The following is a 21,740-nucleotide window of genomic DNA, read 5'->3' on the forward strand; positions in this document are numbered from 1 at the left end:
GCCTGATTGGTGTCAGGCTTTCCCCCCATCCCTAGCAAACACAGCTGATTAATCAGATGTCATTCTAAACTGGAGATCATGATTAGGTGATTATTGGAGTCAGGTGTGTTAGCTGGGGCTGGGGCAAAACTGTGACACCAAGCAGGCCCTCTAGGACTGGAATTGCCCACCCCTGGTGTATAGCATCCTCTCTGTGGTGTGTGATGGCTGCCGAAAGTCATGAACCAACCCAGTCCCCGGCCCTTCCCCCCTACTGGCGGTAGAGATGCCAGCAGTGTTAATCCGGACTGTTGGAGTACTGCAATCCTTTCCCAGCTCACTCCATGACAGCTCAGTTCTTAAGATGTATTGGGAAATATAACTTGGCATAACAGGCTGAGAGAAAGGGAAAATATGATTCTGTTCTGCTTCAGGCCTGGAGGAAGAAGCTTTTCTTTGGCACTGTGAAAGGCGGGACATTTGTATGTGAAAGAGATAGTTGTTTGGGACAGACAATACCTCCCAACAGTAGGCCTATATTGGGAATACAAATGACATTAAAGCATTCTGGGAAGTATGATATCCAATCATTCCCGAGCGTTTTTAATCACCCTATCGTCTAAACCGAGGAGTATCATCTTCCTTATCTCTATCCGTGCTTTGTCACAAGATCAAACTAAAGCTCCTTGCTTTGGCGAAAAAGCCTCTGGATTAAGAAACTCTAAATCTCACTAATCTTACAAAAAGAAGAGGAGAAAAAACCTTCTTCTTCTCCTTCTCGCTCTCTGTCTAATAAAAACGTATCCCTCTGAGCTCCTCTTGATGTCTGCTCCAAAAGTAAAACTCTTGACAGCAAACTGTCTGCATGTCAGACAGAGCTTTTGGCTAAGACACGTCACAGAGGAACACTCGCAACCCACTGGGTACAGACGTCATTTCAATGTCTAGTTTTGATTTAATTTTGGATAGGTTGTCAACTAACGTGAATTCAAAGTGAAATCAACAAAACATTTCACCATGTCAATGGATTTAGGTTAATACAAATACAAAATTCCCTTAAATTGCTGACTTTTTCAAATCCATTCAGTTTTCCACATTTGTTTTGAAATGGTATGGAAACAATGTAGATTGAAGCAAGTTTTGCCCAATGGGTTTAAACTGTCTGATGAAATAAAACGCAGCTCTTCCTTTCTTTGCCTCAGCCTCTCCACATGCACACATACGCTACAGGAGGTTGGTGGCACCTTAAAGGGGGAGGACGGCTCATGGTAATGGCTGGAGTGGAATAAGTAGAAAGGTATCAAATACACCAAATACATGGTTTGATGCCATTCCATTTGCTCCGTTCCAGCCGTTATTATGAGCCGTCCTCCCCTCAGCAGCCTCCACTGATGTACGCACGCACACACACACACATACACACACTCACTCACAGGCTCACAGTCCGCTGAGGCATGACATGGGGAGGGAAATTGTTAATTAATTAAATACATATTGACAAAGGCCTGGAGAAAAGAGGAGAACATCTGTGTTCACTAGCTCCTTAATTAGATCAATTTATCAATTATAAAACCTTGCTTTATTTTGGGAAGATCATATACGTAGGGAGGGAGGGTGGGAGGGAGGGGGGAGGGAAGGGGGGGGGGGAGAATGAATGATGAACTGAAAAAACTTGAATTAGTAGGCGTGCTGGTGCGTTGATTGGATTGTGTTGCTTTTTCTCCGAGGAAATGTCAGCTATAGGGTGTGACTCAACGACAAAGCACTTCAGGTCCCGAGACGAACACGTCCGGGGCCAATATCACAGGCTCCCCCCACGCACACAATCCGGCTACTGTAAGTCTGGTTTGGCAGGATTGGTTCATCTGTGTTGATGATCTAAAAGAAAACCCTCCCATCCCTGAGTCAATGAGGTCATCTTCCTCCAACTTCCTGAGCTCTGAATCAGGCCTTTTCTCCAATCAATACCAGAGACAGATCATCAGCCAATGCCATGACCTGACATGATCAGCTAGGAAGGACATTGATGCAGCAGTCATTGCATGAGTGTCGCGTTTCAACCAACCCGAGAGTCTTTCTCTCTGTCCTCTGTACTCCTCTCTCTCTCCCTCATCTCCTATTCCTCCATCCTGTTCTCAATTTTGTACACTCTCCCTCCATCCTTTATGCTCTATCCTACTCTCTCTCCCTCCACCTCTGTAACTCTGTCTCTCTCTCTGTCAGATTTATTCTCTCCTCCTCGGTTTGGGAGCGTAGCTGGCTCTGAGATCGCTACAATCAGCGGCAGCTCCACTACATAAAAAGGAAGCCTACATGAAGAAGCCTATCTCAATAGAACAATGTGCACACCAAACGTTGTATTTCATGCAAATTCCAGCAAACGTCAGTGCTTCAGTCAGTGTACGCACATAAGGCAAAAACCATGGCAGCTAAGAATGACTGCAGTGGGAATTGTGAATGTATCATTCTTTCCAGCACCTACGTATGTCTGTGTTAATTGATGTGAAGAAAAACACAATTAGCTATAAGGGGAGGTATGTGGAGGTTGTGGAGATATGTGGAGGTATGTGGAGGTTGTTATACGTGTGTGTATGTGTGAGCACTTTGCATGCGTGTTTGAACGTGAACGTAAGAACCTTCAATGTTAAAAGTCATGGACAGCCTAAGGCTCCAGATGACTTGTAGGTGAATTCTACATCTGTCCTATTCACTGTGACATTAGAGGCCTGTGTGTGTGGGTGTATAGTTATATGTACGGGAGTCATGCAGTATGTACAGTGGGGCAAAAAAGTATTTAGTCAGCCACTAATTGTGCAAGTTCTCCCACTTAAATAAATGAGAGAGGCCTGTAATTTTCATCATAGGTACACTTCAACTATGACAGATAAAATGAGAAAATAAATCCAGAAAATTACATTGTAGGATTTTTAATGAATTTATTTGCAAATTATGGTGGAAAATAAGTATTTGGTCACCTACAAACAAGCAAGATTTCTGGCTCTAACAGACCTGTAACTTCTTCTTTAAGAGGCTCCTCTGTCCTCCACTCAATACCTGTATTAATGGCACCTGTTTGAACTTTTTATCAGTATAAAAGACACGCAACCTCAAACAGTCACACTCCAAACTCCACTATGGCCAAGACCAAAGAGCTGTCAAAGGACACCAGAAACAAAATTGTAGATCTGCACCAGGCTGGGAAGACTGAATCTGCAATAGGTAAGCAGCTTGGTTTGAAGAAATCAACTGTGGGAGCAATTATTAGGAAATGGAAGACATACAAGACCACTGATAATCTCCCTCGATCTGGGGCTCCACGCAAGATCTCACCCCGTAGGGTCAAAATGATCACAAGAACGGTGAGCAAAAATCTCAGAACCACACGGGGGGACCTAGTGAATGACCTGCAGAGAGCTGGGACCAAAGTAACAAAGCCTACCATCAGTAACACACTACGCCGCCAGGGACTCAAATCCTGCAGTGCCAGACATGTCCCCCTGCTTAAGCCAGTACATGTCCAGGCCCGTCTGAAGTTTGCTAGAGAGCATTTGGATGATCCAGAAGAAGATTGGGAGAATGTCATATGGTCAGATGAAACCAAAATAGAACTTTTTGGTAAAAACTCAACTCGTCGTGTTTGGAGGACAAAGAATGCTGAGTTGCTGAGTTACCTACTGTGAAGCATGGGGGTGGAAACATCATGCTTTGGGGCTGTTTTTCTGCAAAGGGACCAGGACGACTGATCCGTGTAAAGGAAAGAATGAATGGGGCCATGTATCGTGAGATTTTGAGTGAAAACCTCCTTCCAACAGCAAGGGCTTTGAAGATGAAACGTGGCTGGGTCTTTCAGCATGACAATGATCCCAAACACACCGCCCGGGCAACGAAGGAGTGGCTTCGTAAGAAGCATTTCAAGGTCCTGGAGTGGCCTAGCCAGTCTCCAGATCTCAACCCCAAAGAAAATCTTTGGAGGGAGTTGAAAGTCCGTGTTGCCCAGCAACAGCCCCAAAACATCACTGCTCTAGGGGTAGTGCCAACTAGAGGGTAGTGGGTAGTGCCAACTAGAGGGTATGCATGGAGGAATGGGCCAAAATACCAGCAACAGTGTGTGAAAACCTTGTGAAGACTTACAGAAAACGTTTGACTTCTGTCATTGCCAACAAAGGGTATATAACAAAGTATTGAGATAAACTTTTGTTATTGACCAAATACTTATTTTCCACCATAATTTGCAAATAAATTCATTAAAAATCTTACAATGTGATTTTCTGGATTTTTTTCTCTCATTTTGTCTGTCATAGTTGAAGTGTACATATGATGAAAATTACAGGCCTCTCTCATCTTTTCAAGTTGGAGAACTTGCACAATTGGTGGCTGACTAAATACTTTTTTGCCCCACTGTATGTATGCTAGTCCAGTATATATGAACAATAGATTGTAATCTCCTATTAACTTCAATTTATGTTGTATTTTTGTTTGTGGTTGGCCTACTTTCCCCTCATATGCTACTAATACAGCGCCAGAGTAGCCTAGCACGCAAAACATTTCACATATCTTGCATTTTGTCAGTATGTGCAACACTGTGTTTCAGTGTGTGTGTGTGTGTGTACATTATTATCCTGGGTATACAACAACACTCCTATATAAACCTCTGTTAAGTGCATCCCATGGGTCCTGTGTGCTCTTTCTGCTGGTATCCCATAGTGCTCAATGCGCCTCTCCTCTCTACGGTCTCGTTTCTCACATGGTCACATGGTCTGAGGGTGTTGGTGGGGGTGGGGGTATTGCTCTCGGACCCATGCCTACACCAGCCTGTTCAAGGTTGGTCAGCCTGTCCAAACAAGGCAACTATCCCTGCAGCGCCATACCGTAGTTACGCTGGACACTGGTCCCTAGTCCCTGTTTGTTTCCCGGTCCACACAACGTGCTGCAACAAGCTCTCACAGTCTCATTCATGTTTTCATAAAACACATTTTGAAGTTGTTCCAAACATCAAATTGTGAAGTGTTTAAGATTAGGGTTAGGGTTAAGTTCAAGCATGAACTCTGAACGGTCAAGGTAAATTATAAGATTTGGGAAAGGCTTTAAACAGAAATCTCAAAAACGACTTTCTATTGCTGGATTTGAACATGCAACCTTTGACACCAGATGCTTACACCAATCTCCCCTTCCACAGCAACCTCACCAAACAGAAACCTACCCGAAGGTAACAACGCTCACTGTTACCCCTAGTGGCCGGTTTCCATGTCATCTCCCGACGTCCTCAGGCATGGATGGATGTTGAATACTGACTTGAATCAGGGGGGACCTGGCTGTACGTATCACGGTGGTGCTGGGTGACGGGACACCAGCTCAGCTAGGGGCGTGGCAAGAGGCAGCCACTGTTACCCCTAGTGGCCGGTGGTGCTGGGTGACGTGACACCAGCTCAGCTAGGGGCGTGGCAAGAGGCAGCCAGGGCATCAAATCACTGACATGACAGATTAGACTAGATTCTGCTTTCCTCTCCTCTGCCCTTCTCTCCTCTCTCTCTCTGTCTCTCCCTCTGTCCCTGTCTCAGAGACGGCTGCACTCCAGTGTCTCTGGTCTGGCCACTCATATGGAACGTCCAGTGTCTCTGGTCTGGCCACTCATATGGAACGTCCAGTGTCTCTGGTCTGGCCACTCATATGGAACGTCCAGTGTCTCTGGTCTGGCCACTCATATGGAACGTCCAGTGTCTCTGGTCTGGCCACTCATATGGAACGTGTGTGTCTCTGGTCTGGCCACTCATATGGAACGTCCAGTGTCTCTGGTCTGGCCACTCATATGGAACGTCCAGTGTCTCTGGTCTGGCCACTCATATGGAACGTCCAGTGTCTCTGGTCTGGCCACTCATATGGAACGTCCAGTGTCTCTGGTCTGGCCACTCATATGGAACGTCCAGTGTCTCTGGTCTGGCCTCTCATATGGAACGTCCAGTGTCTCTGGTCTGGCCACTCATATGGAACGTCCAGTGTCTCTGGTCTGGCCACTCATATGGAACGTCCAGTGTCTCTGGTCTGGCCACTCATATGGAACGTCCAGTGTCTCTGGTCTGGCCACTCATATGGAACGTCCAGTGTCTCTGGTCTGGCCAGGTACACTGATACACTGATACAGGCAGAACAAAGACACACTGATACAGGCAGACCAAAGGCACACTGAAACAGGCAGACCAAAGACACACTGATACAGGCAGACCAAAGGCACACTGATACAGGCAGACCAAAGACACACTGATACAGGCAGACCAAAGACACACTGATACAGGCAGACCAAAGGCACACTGAAACAGGCAGACCAAAGGCACACTGATACAGGCAGACCAAAGACACACTGATACAGGCAGACCAAAGACACACTGATACAGGCAGACCAAAGACACACTGATACAGTCAGACCAAAGGTACACTGATACAGGCAGACCAAAGACACACTGATACAGGCAGACAAAAGGCACACTGAAACAGGATAGTATGATTGCCTTGTTATTCTTCAGTATGTGTCATTATTTTACGATACGGATAGGCAGTAGAATACTACAGTACTAAAGTATAGTATACATGTACAAACAAACACATGCTCTGCAAAATGCATACCCACCCAATGAACACAGTATATTGAATAAAACCGGTAATCCCCACACGTTTTAAGATGACCACCATCATGCCTGTTCCCAAGAACTCTAAGGTTTCATGCCACAATGACTACCTCCCTGTAGCACTCACATCTGTAATCATGGAGTGATTTGAAAGGCTGGTTATGGCACACATCAACTCCATCATCCCAGACACCATAGACCCACTCTAATTTGCGTACCGCCACAACAGATCGATAAACAGATCCACTCCACACTGCCCTCACCCACCCAGATAAGAGGAATACCTATGTGAGAATGCTGTTCAATCATTACAGCTCAGCGTTCAGCTCAACACCATTGTCCCCTCCAAGATTTTCACCAAGCTTAGTACCCTGGGGCTGAACACCTCCCTCTGCAACTGGATCCTGGACTCCTTGATGGACAAACCCCAGGTAGTAAGGGTAGGCAGCATCACCTCCGCCACGCTCACCCTTAACACGGGGGCCCCACAGCGGTGTGTGCTTTCCCCCCTCCTGTGCTCCCTGTTCACCCACGACTGCATGGCCACGAATGACTCCAACACCATCATCAAGTTTGCTGACGACATGAATTTGGTAGGCCTGATCACCGGCGACGATGAGACAGCCTGCAAGGAGGCGGTGTGGTGCTGGGACATCTCCCTCAACGTCAATATGACCAAGGAGCTGATTGTGGATTACAGGAAACGGGGGGTGGCAAGCAGACCCCCATCCACATCGACAGGCTGCAGTAGAGCTTCAAGTTCCTCGCGGTCATAAAAAGAATTGAAATGGTCCACACACAAGCACAGTTGTGAAGAAAGCGCAACAGGCTCTCTTCTCCCCCAGGAGGTTGAAAAGGTTTGTCATGGGCCCTCAAATCTTCAAAGAGTTCTACAGCTGCACCACTGAGAGCACTTTGACAGGCTGCATCACCGTTTGGTATAGAAACAGCACCGCCCTCGATCGCATAACGCTACAGAGGATGTTGCAGACAGCCCAGTACATCACTGGGGCAGAGCTCCCTGCCATCCTGCCATCCAGGACCTCTATATCAGGCGGTGTGAAACAGGTGTAGACTTTACAGTGAAATGCTTACTTACAAGCCCCTAACCAACAATGCAGCTAAAAAATATGAATACGAATAAAAAATAAAAGTAAGTAAGCAAGTAATTAAAGAGCAGCAGTAAAATAACAATAGCGAGCCTATATATACAGGGGGTACTGGCACAGAATCAATGTGCAGGGGAACCGGTTAATCAAGGTAATTGAGGTAATATGTACATGTAGGTAGAGTTATTAAAGTGACTATGCATAGATAATAACAGAGAATAGCAGCAACGTAAAAGGGGGGCTGTGTAAATAGTCTGAGTAGCCATTTGACTAGATGTTCATAAGTCTTATGGCTTAGGGGTAGAAGCTATTTAGAAGCCTCTTGGACCTAGACTTGGCGCTCTGGTACTGCTTGTCGTGCGGTACCAGAGAGAACAGTCTATGACTAGGGTGGCTGGAGCCTGTGACAATTTTTGGGCCTTCTTCTGACACCGCCTGGTATAGAGGTCCTGGATGGCAGGAAGCTTGGCCCCGGTGATGTACTGGGCCATACACACTACCCTCTGTAGTGCCTTGCGGTCGGAGGCCGAGCATTTGCCATACCATGCAGTGATGCAACCAGTCAGGATGCTCTCAATGATGCAGCTGTAGAACATTTTGGAGTCGTGCCTGGCCGTGTAGTTATGAGTGAACAGGGAGTACAGGAGGGGACTGAGCACGCACCCCTGAGGGGCCCCTGTGCTGAGGATCAGTGTGGCGGATGTGTTGTTACCTACCCTTACCACCTGGGGGCACCCCATCAGGAAGTCCAGGATCCAGTTGCAGAGGGAGGTGTTTAGTCCCAGAATCCTTAGCTTATTGAAGAGCTTTGAAGGTATTATGGTGTTGAATGCTGAGCTGTAGTCAATGAATAGCATTCTCACATAGGTGTTCCTTTTATCCAGGTGGGAAAGAGCAGTGTGGAGTGCAATAGAGATGGCATCATCTGTTAATCTGTTGGGGCGGTATGCAAATTGGAGTGGGCCTTTCCATGACCAGCCTTTCAAAGCACTTCATGGCAACAGACGTGAGTACTACGGGTCGATAGTCAGGTTACCTTTGTGTTCTTGGGCACAGGGACTATGGTGGTCTGCTTAAAACATGTTGGTATTACAGACTCGGACAGGGAGAGGTTGAAAATGTCAGTGAAGACACTTGCCAGTTGTTCAGTGCATGCTCGCAGTACACGTCCTGGTAATCCGTCTGGCCTGGCGGCCTTGTGAATGTTGACCTGTTTGAAGGTCTTATTCACATCGGCTGCGGAGAGCGTGATCAAACAGTCATCCGGAACAGCTAGTGCTCTCATGCATGTTTTTACCCCTATGCATATCTGCCTTTGTTACTCCAGTAGCTCTGCACATTGTAAATATGATATTGGAACTGAACCTCTACATAGCTTCTTACTTTCTCGTGTTCTTCTTATTTCTTATTTCTATATCTTGAAGTGTTTTTGTTCTACCTTATGTTATTTTTAGTTCTACATTGATTATTGATGGCTGCATTGTTGGGTTTAGAGCTTGCAAGGAAGGCATTTCACTGTACTTGGGCACGTGACATTAACACTTGAAACTTGAAAGTGCTGACTTGCATACAAACTGCATCTCTCGAACCTCACAATCTCCGTCGCCTCCCCCATGTCCTCCAAGCGTGTGACCCGCGGGCCTTGCTCAACATGTCTGCATGAATACAGTGAAATTAGTTAGAGGAGAAGACTCTCAAAGTCACAAAGACGACCCTCTGCTCTCTTCCTCTCATGAATAAATTATTATGTAAATAATTAATCACTGCTTTTGTGTGTGTTTCTTGTGCACATGGGCCCGGTGATAATGTGTGCCTGTGTGTGTGTGTATGTATGTATGTGTGTGTGCCTCTGTGTGCGTGTGTATATGCAGTACACTGCATCTCTCTTAAAGTGTGTCCTTTACACTTGTCCGGGGGGCTCCACACACCACAGTTGTCTTTTCATCCATGTATACCGCATGTTCTTATGGTGGTGAATAGCTAAAGAAAATGTGTTTTGCGCATGCTACGTGAGCACCATTCACTAACAGTCTCCACAGGGAAAGGTAAGAATATAAGCATAATAAGTCTAGTAGGATAAGAAGTTGCCTGTTGGCTTGATGTTAACCATAGCCTGTCACTCTGCCCTCCGCTCCTCTGCTCTCCTCTTCCTCCAGCCTGATAGACACGCTGAGATGAAGAGCTGCAGAAAAAGGATTCATATTTAATCCCAACAAAAGTCTAATTAGGGAAGCCAGCCCTCCACCCTGCCACTGGGCTGAGATGGACCAGGATGGTAGTCGACTAGCATGGGTAGTCGGGGTACTGTATGTCTTTGACTGGGGATGGGTTGGACCTGGATGGTAGTCGACTAGCATGGGTAGTCGGGGTACTGTATGTCTTTGACTGGGGATGGGTTGGACCTGGAATCAACAAATGCCTCTTATCGTTCAGATCCCTTGCTCTGTGGCCGGGTGGCGGGCTGATCCCATTAGGATGTGTCCGTGCGGAAAGCGTCTGGGACGCCACAGCTCTCTACGTCGAGCTTTGGAGATTCAGGCTGAAAGGACGGAAGCTAAGTTAATCATAGCGTTTAAGACAAGTCAGCCCAGGCCCCAGAAATGAACGCAGATGAATCATTAACGTTCTATAGCACTGCATTGTGATTATCAGGAGAGTAGAGGGCGTGTGTGCTGGGTGAGAGGTGAGACATCTGTGTGCTGGGTGAGAGGTGAGACATCTGTGTGCTGGGTGAGAGGTGAGACATCTGTGTGCTGGGTGAGAGGTGAGACATCTGTGTGCTGGGTGAGAGGTGAGACATCTGTGTGCTGGGTGAGAGGTGAGACATCTGTGTGCGTGGCAGCGTGTGTGCGTGGCAGCGTGTGTGCGTGGCAGCGTGTGTGCTGGGTGAGAGGTGAGACATCTGTGTGCATGGCAGCGTGTGTGCGTGGCAGCGTGTGTGCGTGGCAGCGTGTGTGCGTGGCAGCGTGTGTGTGTGTTATGGAAAAAGAGAGTGGATTATAATGTACGTTTGCAAAAGGGGTGGTAAGTGGATGCAGTGTTTATGTATTGTGTGTGTGTGTGTGTGTGTACTGCATGTACAGGGACACATGGGGATAAATGACATAGGTGCTCTTGTGTGTATGCCAGTGCTGCGCTGGTTGTTGCTGAAGGAGGATAAGGGGGATAAGTCTATTCCAGATTTAATTACGGAGCAACTCTCTCTCTCTCTCTCTCTCTCTCTCTTTCTCTCCCCTGCTTGTGCTGTGTATACTATGTGTGTGTGAGTGTGCAAGATAACATTTATGCACACTCACAGGAATCTACTCACACACACTGACAATCTCACACAAACACACATACATATGCATACGCACACACACACACACACATAACACACACATTTAAATGTTCATATTTTTAACTCTGCATCATTGGGAAAGAGCAACTGCGCACGAGACAAATACAATATCATTTGATTTGACAATATATTACAATGTGATTTCTCTCATAGAATGAAACCCCTTTTGTGGGAAACAGGGAAATGCAGCACGACAACTGAGACACAGAGAAAAGCGAGAGGGTGAGAGAGATGAGAAGATGGTCAGACAGAGGGAGGCTCCTGGCTGTCAGGGCACTGGATAAAGATGAATGGTGTGCCACTGCTCTCCAGCCAGCCAGAAAAACACCATGTCCGCTCCTGTTTTCCCTCTCTATCATGCCACAATCAGCAAAAGCCCCGTCACAGAGACAGCACTGCGCACACAGAAACACACACACAAACACACTCACAGAAACACACACACAAACACACTCACAGAAACACAAACATGAGGAGAGGAGAGAAAGCACTCGTGGTATTTACAAACAATCATTCATTGCAATGACCCACATACTGAGTGTGCTCCCAATGAGCCCCTCAGTCTCCCATTGCTAAGGCAGCCATACGCATGGATGGAGCGATGGAAGTGACCTTATCCCCTCCTGTCTCCTCTTATTTCCCCTGCTCTCTCTCCTCTCTTCTGCCCTTCTTCTTCTATTCCCAGCTTTCTATTTCCATTCTCCTCTCCTCCTTTACTGTCCCCTCCTCTCCCTCACCTCTTTCGCTTTTCCCTTCCCTTCTCTCCTCCTCTCCTCTTTTTTGTTTTTACCTCTCTTCCCTCTCTCTCTCTCTCTCTCTAGCCATCTCTCTCGCTCTCTCTCTAGCCATCTCTCTCGCTCTCTCTCTAGCCATCTCTCCCGCTCTCTCTCTAGCCATCTCTCTCGCTCTCTCTCTAGCCATCTCTCTCTCTCTCTAGCCATCTCTCTCTCTCTAGCCATCTCTCTCGCTCTCTCTCTAGCCATCTCTCTCTCTCTCTCTCTAGCCATCTCTCTCGCTCTCTCTCTAGCCATCTCTCTCTCTCTCTCTAGCCATCTCTCTCTCTCTCTCTAGCCATCTCTCTCTCTCTCTAGCTCTCTCTCTCTCTCTCTAGCCATCTCTCTCGCTCTCTCTCTAGCCATCTCTCTCTCTCTCTCTCTAGCCATCTCTCTCGCTCTCTCTCTAGCCATCTCTCTCTCTCTCTCTCTAGCCATCTCTCTCGCTCTCTCTCTAGCCATCTCTCTCGCTCTCTCTCTAGCCATCTCTCTCTCTCTCTCTAGCCATCTCTCTCGCTCTCTCTCTAGCCATCTCTCTCTCTCTCTCTAGCCATCTCTCTCGCTCTCTCTCTAGCCATCTCTCTCTAGCTCTCTCTCTAGCCATCTCTCTCGCTCTCTCTCTAGCCATCTCTCTCTCTCTCTCTCTAGCCATCTCTCTCGCTCTCTCTCTCTCTAGCCATCTCTCTCTCTAGCTCTCTCTAGCCATCTCTCTCTAGCCATCTCTCTCTCTCTCTCTCTAGCCATCTCTCTCGCTCTCTCTCTAGCCATCTCTCTCTCTCTCTCTAGCCATCTCTCTCGCTCTCTCTCTAGCCATCTCTCTCTCTCTCTCTCTCTAGCCATCTCTCTCGCTCTCTCTCTAGCCATCTCTCTCTCTCTCTCTCTAGCCATCTCTCTCGCTCTCTCTCTAGCCATCTCTCTCTCTCTCTAGCCATCTCTCTCGCTCTCTCTCTAGCCATCTCTCTCGCTCTCTCTCTAGCCATCTCTCTCTCTCTCTCTCTAGCCATCTCTCTCGCTCTCTCTCTAGCCATCTCTCTCTCTCTCTCTAGCCATCTCTCTCGCTCTCTCTCTAGCCATCTCTCTCGCTCTCTGTCTAGCCATCTCTCTTGCTCTCTCTCTAGCCATCTCTCTCGCTCTCTCTCTAGCCATCTCTCTCGCTCTCTCTCTAGCCATCTCTCTCTCTCTCTCTCTTTCTCCCTCTCTCTCCCTCCCCTCTCCCCTCCCCTCTCCCCTCCCCCTATCTCTCTAGGTTTCATGGCTGTCCAATATAGGATATGAGTGTCTGCAGGAGCTAAAGCTCCACTCAATAAAGGATCCTCATAATGGAACGGGAGGATTTGTAAAGCTTTGCATTGTTCCCTGTATTCATACAGCATAATGGGACATTACCGTCAGACTGGCGAGGACTGGAGAGGATAGCAGGATCCCAGCTTATAGATCTGTGAGCCCCAGGCTTCAAATGAGTCGACTGAATATAACCAATATCACTGACAGAGACACATACAAAGGACCACTATAGACTATTCCCAGAAAGACTGAAGACTAAAAATGACTACGTAGAGAACGAATGGCCACATAGTCAAACGGCTCAGAAAGACTAAACCGATATAGACACACTTAGAAACACACAGACAGAAATGTGTTTCACCAATAAGATTCAGCTGCACAGCCCACATCTCCACACACCACACAAACCTACAATTAAAACGAACAGTCGCTGTGCAGACACAATACGTGTTTAGGCTACTTCAGGGAGGATGGTGTCTATTTTCAAAAATGACAATCTGAGCCAAGGGAACGAAGGAGGCGAGATCGTCACCTGCTCCTCGGTATGAAGAGTACAGCTGGCTGGATGAGACGGTTGTTGCCATGGTGTCAAAGTGTTTCATATGAACTATGACCGAATGAATGGTCTCTGGGAGTGTTTTCTTCCCCCCAGAGGGTGTTGTTTGTCGTTATCGTCTTTATCTGTGTATCTATCTTTCTGAATCATTGTGGCGGCGGTGAATGTCTGTGTTGTTGTGTTGTTTGTAGCGATGGCTGTGTTCTCTGTGTGGATATAGCGAGTGTTTGCTCTTTGTTTTGCCTGGAGTGCTCCTCATGAATATGGCCATTCACACAGTGAACAGGTAGAATGAAGCAGGAATCAAACGGGCACCCAGGTATTGAAAGGTATGTACTCCACATGTAAAAACCTCACAAACAACTCAATAACACACACATACAGAGACAATCAATCACATACAGCGTTTAGCAACAGGCATGCAGAGGTACACATTTCATTACTGATCAATAGACAGCACGCACACACACACACACACACACACACACACACACACACACACACACACACACACACACACACACACACACACACACACACACACACACACACACACACACACACACACACACACACACACACACACACACACAGTAAACACACACACACACATCCTGCAGTCCTGATGAGAGTGCTGCCATGCTGCAGTGCTACCCAGGAACATCCAAACAGACCTTGTCTGCACAAACCTCTATATCTGTCATGTCAACCGCATCCCGCTGCCACGGCAACCAATGGCCACTACCCAAGTCAATAACCCCACAAATGGCCATAGCGCCGTACACTCTCTTTGTAGTCAGATTAAAAGAACACACACGCAAACGCGCACGCACACAGGCATACACAAACGCATGTACGCTCACACACAGACACACAGACACACACACACACACTACAGGGCTGTATTGGTGAAGGGGAGTGATGGGGTGATGTTATGGAAGTGAATGGATGCAGCAGGTCTATGCTGAGTGGGACAGTGGTACAGTACTCACAGCTCAGAGTAGAGGATGTGCAGGTTGCCCACATTGTCAGTGTAGTTGGCTGGGCTGAGCCAGGGTAGAACGAGCAGCAGTAGAGCTTTCATGGTTGATACACAGTCAGCTCTCTCTCGCTCTATTTCTCTCTTTTCTCTTTCTCTTTCTGCACCGGAGCGCTCTTCTCTTCTCTCCCCCCCGACTTCCTCCTCCTCCACTTCCCCCTCCTCTTCTCCGAGCCTGGCCGTGCTGACCCTCTCCCTTTTCCCCTTCTTTCTTCAGAGTAGCTCTCAGGACGAAATGACTCCCTCTCTTCTTTCTTTCCCCCTTCCCTCGTTTTCTCCTTTCTGTCTCCTCCTGTCTCTCTCTCTCTCCCTCAGGCAGGCTGTGTGGTCATCTCAGCCGCAGAGGCGAGTGGGCCAGCTGCCAGAGGATGAAGAAGAAGAAGAAGAAGCAGCAACAGAAGTAGAGGAGAAGTCCTGCGGAGGTAGAGGATGAAGAGGCGGAGGAGGAGGAGGAAGAGGAGGGAGGATACCCAGGGGAAGGTGGCACATTTGGAATATGATTTGAGATGTGCAGGCTTTAATCTGCTAGCGACGTGTAAGAGGATTTCCGCTCGTACGAGTATGTGTGTGTGTGTGTGTGTGTGTGTCTCCCTCCGTGTATGTGTCAGAGGGAACAGCGCAGCCTGTGACTTATACTGCAGCAGGAACCACTGAGAGGGAGAGATGGAGCAGACCAAACCAAGGGTGGGGGAGGGGGGCACCCGATGCTTCTCTGATTGGTCACAATCCCTCTCCCCCTCGCACTCACACACAGCTACTGCATTAACCTCCTCCTGCCTGCACATACGCTGGTCGGCTGACTCTTAAACACCTCCCCCTTAAAGATGGGTGGCAGCAGATTGGTCTGAACGCTCCAAAGACCTTACCTACATGTGTAGAAAAAAAACACAAAACGAGAAGGGGAGAGGAGAGGAAAAACACACTGCCAAATCAATATTCATTACAGAGATACAGGAGAAGCCTGTTATTTCTGAATGGAGTGAAACAGACTGACAGAGTGGGAGAGTTTACAAAGGGGAGTTTACTGTTATAATAATTCTTCATTGAACCAAACCAGTGGTCAGACGCCCATCAATTTATTCAGGGAAATTGTTGTTGGGGTGTGTGAGTTGGGACAGGGGGATGAGAGAGGCTGGGCCATGTTTGATATCTTGAGATTGGGGCTGGGTATGGATAACGAGGGGATGGTTAATAAAGAGGAGTGATGAGGGCACCGTAAGGTAGCATAAGGGCAGGTCCTAGCAGACTGTTTTTGTTGGGAGTGTTTCCCGGGCTAAATACACACAGTGAGTGTACAAAACATTAGGAACACCTTCCTAACATTGAGTTGCATCCCCTTTCGCCCTCAGAACACCTTCAGTTCGTCGAGGCATGGTCTCTACAAGGTGTCACAAGCGTTCAACAGGGATGCTGGCCCATGTTGACTCCAATGCATATGGGAAACGGAAAAACCCAGCAGCGTTGCAGTTCTTGACACGAACTGGTGCGCCTGGCAGCTACTACCACACCCACTTCAAAGACACTTCAATCTTTTGTCTTGCATTCACCCTCTCTCTGATTGGCAGACATACACAATCCATTTCTCAATTGTCTTCCCTTCATCTACACTGATTGGAGTGGATTTAACAAGTGACATCATAAGGGATCATAGCTTTCACCTGGATTTTCCTGGTCAGTCTATGACATGGAAAGAGCAGGTGTTCTTAATGTTTTGTATACTCAGAGTCGATCTCTCTCTCTCACTCTACATCTTGTTCTCTCTTTTCATTGCTCTCATCTCCCTCCCCTCTTTCATCCCTCTCTCCTTTAGCAGTAATTAGAGAGCCAGAGGGAGGGACTGATGGTGGTGAGAGAACTTTGATCTCCAGTCATGATATCACGTAACACTTCAAGTCTGCAGCGTCTCACACTTATCTGCTTCCCATCTCCTCTCCTCTCCTCTCCTCTCCTCTCCTCTCCTCCCTCTCCTCCTCTCTCCCTCTCCTCTCCTCCTCCTCTCCTCTCCTCTCCTCTCCTCCTCCCCTCCTCTCCTAGTGGTTAGTAGTGGTTTGGGATTAGTCTCAGTGAAGTCCTGTCTTAAGGTGCACCGGAGTAAGGCACTTTACTGGTGTAAATATGAATATTTAATGTGTAAATATATGCGTGTGTGTTTAGTTGTGTGTTCTGGGCTGTGGTGTGAGCAGTGTGAACCCCACAAGGCCACGGGCTGGCAGGAGATGTAATGTAATGTAATGTAATTGGATTGTCACAGGATGCAGTTTGAAAGCAGAAACCAGTCTGGCCCAAATAAGTAATCAAACACACTCAAAAACAAACACACACACACACACACACACACGCACACACACGCACACACACGCACACACACGCACACACATATTAAGAATATTTGCCTATTTCCATTCCTCTTCAGTTTTCGATCTCAATCCCAGTCTTCCAGAAGGAGACTAGTTGAGGCTAGACGAACCAATAGAGCAGAGGTTATGAAAGTGCAGGGTTTTTTTCTGGCTCAAAATGGGGCAGTGGGCGTGGCCAATGGCTGTCGTTGATCAACATTTTTAGAGGCGCTCATCTTGGCCGCATAGTTTTTTGTTTGTTGCTGTTTTAAAGCTAATTTTCTGAAATTCGACACATTTTGCTATGGGGCTGAGAAATTCTGTCACTCAAAAGGTGAGGGGCTGAAGCTAATTGGCGAGAACTTGAATTGGGTGAATTTGGGAAAATGCCGCAGCACAACTTCAAGGAAAATATTTGCTTTCAAACTAGGGATTTTTTGGCTAATTGAGGTAAAACAGTCATTCTGATCATAGATTATTGCCATTAAATAAAGTTCAGGAGGAAATCGAAGCCTACGCAGCCTGAATGCAAAATGCCGAACCGGTCCATGAGGGATAACGATGTGTTGCCGGCTGCATACAATGTATTTGGACGGTAAAATGACACGACTCAATATTGCCATCTGCCCCCCCACCACCAACACACACACACACATCAGGAAGTGACATGGCCAGAAAGGTCAGGGACAGAACGGCCACCTGTCACTGCAGAGATCAGAGATCAGCCCGCTGGCACAGAGCCAGGTGGACTTACATCACACTAACACATACACAACACCAGCATATACACAACACCAGCATATACACAACACCAGCATATACACAACACTAGCATATACACAACACCAGCATATACACAACCCCAGCATATACACAACCCCAGCATATACACAACACCATATACACAACCCCAGCATATACACAACACCAGCATATACACAACCCCAGCATATACACAACCCCAGCATATACACAACCCCAGCATATACACAACCCCAGCATATACACAACCCCAGCATATACACACACACAAAGGCCTGCACGTAAGCACACACACACATAGATCCATGCATTAAAGCATACATTTCCTATTACTGTCTATGCATATGGACAGACAAGAACCACATCTATTTCATGTCCACTGGGTCATGGCTGTGTCTGAAATGGCACCATATTCCCTTTATAGGGCTCTGGTCAAGCACACTATATAGGGAACAGTGAGCCATTTGGGATGCTCCCACGTAAGAACACAAAACAAGGACCTAAATCTCTTCAATACTCACAAACTCACTGGCATGCAAAGGGATTTGTTCATTTCCCGTTCATCTCATGCTTTGACAGAGTTCTTTACTTGACATTTGCACGGTAATCTGAATTGAGATAAATCCCCCTCCAATCCCACATGACATAGACAGCACTCCCCAAATGAACAGCATGTACGTATACTGAAAGACATGAAACACCATGCTACAGGCACGGAAACACCAAGCATGGAAGAAATCAATGCACAAATGCCTGAACACGCAGGCAACCCAATGACCCGACCAAAACATGAACAGACAAGTACAAGAACGTCAACACAAGCACTGCAATGACACACACATTAAAAAGCCAAGTGCAAATAGTTCACATATTTTCACTGGGAAAGGCCCTTTATAAATGCATATTGAAAATTCACTGTAAAAGGATTTGCAAGATAAACAGGCTATAAACACCTGACCATAAACACACCTAATGAAATAAGACCATAAACCCTACATCATAAACGTAACACGCAACCCTGCATGACATCAAGCGCAGGACCCCAATTACTGGACCGCAAACACAACCTCAAACACAGGACCACAAACACTGAACCCCAAAAAAGTGCCAAACCACGAGCACAAAACCAAAGACCTTATGAGGCGGGTGTATCAGGCTGGATGAGCCAGAGAGTATCTTCTCTTCCCCCAGGGCGTAGCCTCTCCCCTCTACAGATAGATACTGTAACACCTCGTGACTCCTCCCAGAGAGGAGCTGGCCCCCAGAGACCCCTGGCCCACCCACATCACACTCACACATCATGAACGGGACGGGGAGGTAGACATGGAGGCGTGAGTGACAGGACACCAGAGGATGAAGATTGAAGAAGGAGAGGGAGGGGAGAATGGAAAAGAAAGGGGGTGAACTTCGAGGGGATTGCAGGCTCAGGAGATAGTGATAGCATAACTATCACTTTATGGAAAACACATTGTTGCACAGTCCCAGTGTATAGTTCGGGTGTTATTTAATAATTATCCTGTGGGCCTCTAGGCTAGCAGAGTGTTAACGAGCGCTAATGAAGAGAGGAGCCAAGACACTGAACAATGAGCAGCCAAACCTCTGACTCTATAATGATAAACAGAGGAGCTGGGCTGGTTCAGATGAAAGGACCTGGGAGAGGAAGTGCGCTCTCCCCCTCTGGGACTGGAGGGGGTGGGGACAGGGACAATAGGGACGTGGGGGTGGGGATGTTAAGTGTGTATGTTAAATGGAGGTCAACACAGATGTACCACAACAACGTTACGAGCCCTGAGAGAGAGAGAGAGAGAGAGAGAGAGAGAGAGAGAGAGAGAGAGAGAGAGAGAGAGAGAGAGAGCGAGAGAGCGAGAGAGAGAGAGAGAGAGAGAGAGCGAGAGAGCGAGAGAGAGAGAGAGAGAGAGAGAGAGAGAGAGAGAGCAGATGGGGAAAGCAGAACACAAATGATATGCAGCAGTTATTATGGGTGCTGCAGGGAGCTTAGCGGTTAGAGCGGTGGGCCAGAAACTGGAAGGTTGCTGGATTGAATCCCTGAGCTGACAAGGTAAAAAATCTGTCGTTCTGCCCCTGAGCAAGGCGGTTAACCCACTGTTCCCCTGGTGCTGAAGACGTGGATGTTGATTAAGGCAGCCCCCCGCACCTCTCTGATTAAGAGGGGTTGGGTTAAATGCGGAAGACACATTTCAGTTGAATGCATTCAGTTGTCCCTGCAATATCTAACTGTGTTTAGGAAGACTTATGTTGCAGACATCCTGTGGGTGTGGAACACTCTTTGCTCTTACAGTGGATTGTGGGTAAAAGTGTTTAGGGGTAGTCTTCCAGTGGTGACATGCATGTTGGGATTCTAACTTCTTCTCCTACCTGTTCTTGATGTGTCCCTCCATCTCCCCCCGGGGCAGGGCATCAGTGCAGTGGGTTAAGGTGTGTTGGGGTAATGTGTTATTATAGTACATAGTGGGTATGATGGAGGTACGAGACCTACCTGTTCTTGATGTGTCCCTCCATCTCCCCCCGGGGCAGGGCATCAGTGCAGTGGGTTAAGGTGTGTTGGGGTAATGTGTTATTATAGTACATAGTGGGTATGATGGAGGTACGAGACCTACCTGTTCATGGTGTGTCCCTCCATCTCCCCCCGGGGCAGGGCATCAGTGCAGTGGGTTAAGGTGTGTTGGGGTAATGTGTTATTATAGTACATAGTGGGTATGATGGAGGTACGAGACCTACCTGTTCTTGATGTGTCCCTCCATCTCCCCCCGGGGCAGGGCATCAGTGCAGTGGTCAGTGAAGGGGCAGGCCACGGCCAGCTTGTCCAGTAGCTTGTGCACCAGCAGGCTGGACTTGCGGCAGTTCTGCAGCATGAGATGGGTTCGGTCCACGGGGCAGAAGTCACTCTCCAGCAGGAAGCTGGTCAGACACTCCTGGCAGTAGGTGTGTCCGCAGGGCGTGTCCAGCGGCCTGATAAACGGCTGCAAACAGATGTGACAGATGAGGTCATCGTCCACCTCGTCTCGGTACAGGTACTCATGGTTCTCCTCAAGGAGATGTCTCTGGCCGCACGCCTGGCACAGCTCCGGGGGAGGGGACTCCAAACCGCCGTAGCCAATCGTTGCAGGTGATGGGAGTTGTTGTGGGGGTGCTGGTGCCATCGCCATCACCATGGCAACATCAGGCACCTCAGCCAAATCAAACTCCCCCTGGCTACTCATGAAGAGGGCTCTTGGACAAGGGGGGCTTGGTAATGGTGCTCTACAGAGAGACAGAGAGAGGCACATGGATATTGGATCAAGCTGGAAGGGCGTGACAGTGTTCATAATGTCAGCGTTCTCTGAGCTGAGCTACAGAACTTGATGTTGCATAGACACACAAGCAGGCGGACAGACAGGCACACACACATAGATATACCCTCAGCAGTGAAACATAGAGCAGGAATCACGGCCACCGTGAGAGCGGGAGACAGGTAGCCTAGTGGTTAGAGCGTTGGATTAGTAACCAAAAGGTTGCAAGATCGAGTCCCCGAGCTGACAAATGTCAAATTCTGTCCTGCCCTGAACAAGGCAGTTAACCCACTGTTCCTAGGCTGACATTGAACATATGAATTTCCTCTTAACCAACATGCTGAGTTAAATAAAAAACATCCTTTCTTCTAATTTTGCTCCTTTTCATTGGTCTGTTCTCCTCTGGCAGAGAAGACTGATATCGAAGCACAGAGGAACCCCTTTGTTTCTCTGGCTACACATGGCATTCACATTCAGTACGTGTGTTCCGTGTGGGACATAATATGTACGGTATGAGACAGCGCTCAGAACCACGACGTCATCTCCCAGTCAGGCGGTCTGGCCTGGCACGCCGCCCTGAACAGATGGGCAGAGACGACTGGCATCCAGGAACCACGTCACCCTGGCAACGGCCATCTTGTTGGCAACCCTA

At 47.8% G+C, this 21,740-nt stretch overlaps 1 protein-coding gene across 2 annotated transcripts in view; it reads right to left on the reverse strand.

Annotated features, from left to right (window-relative positions):
* lnx1 (ligand of numb-protein X 1) overlaps positions 1 to 21,740 on the reverse strand; it is an 80,150-nt gene that overhangs the window by 49,820 nt on the left and 8,590 nt on the right. Inside the window, exon 2 of one of the 2 annotated variants that reach the window (XM_065003130.1) lies at positions 20,538 to 21,059. In XM_065003130.1, the coding sequence (XP_064859202.1) occupies positions 20,538 to 21,059 (522 nt within the window). Of the gene's footprint in view, positions 1 to 14,653; positions 15,355 to 20,537; positions 21,060 to 21,740 lie in introns of those variants that run through there. The other variant, XM_029686409.2, reaches the window with a different exon arrangement.

Source organism: Oncorhynchus nerka, linkage group LG17, assembly GCF_034236695.1.
Source record: "Oncorhynchus nerka isolate Pitt River linkage group LG17, Oner_Uvic_2.0, whole genome shotgun sequence".
NCBI classification, from domain to species: domain Eukaryota; kingdom Metazoa; phylum Chordata; class Actinopteri; order Salmoniformes; family Salmonidae; genus Oncorhynchus; species Oncorhynchus nerka.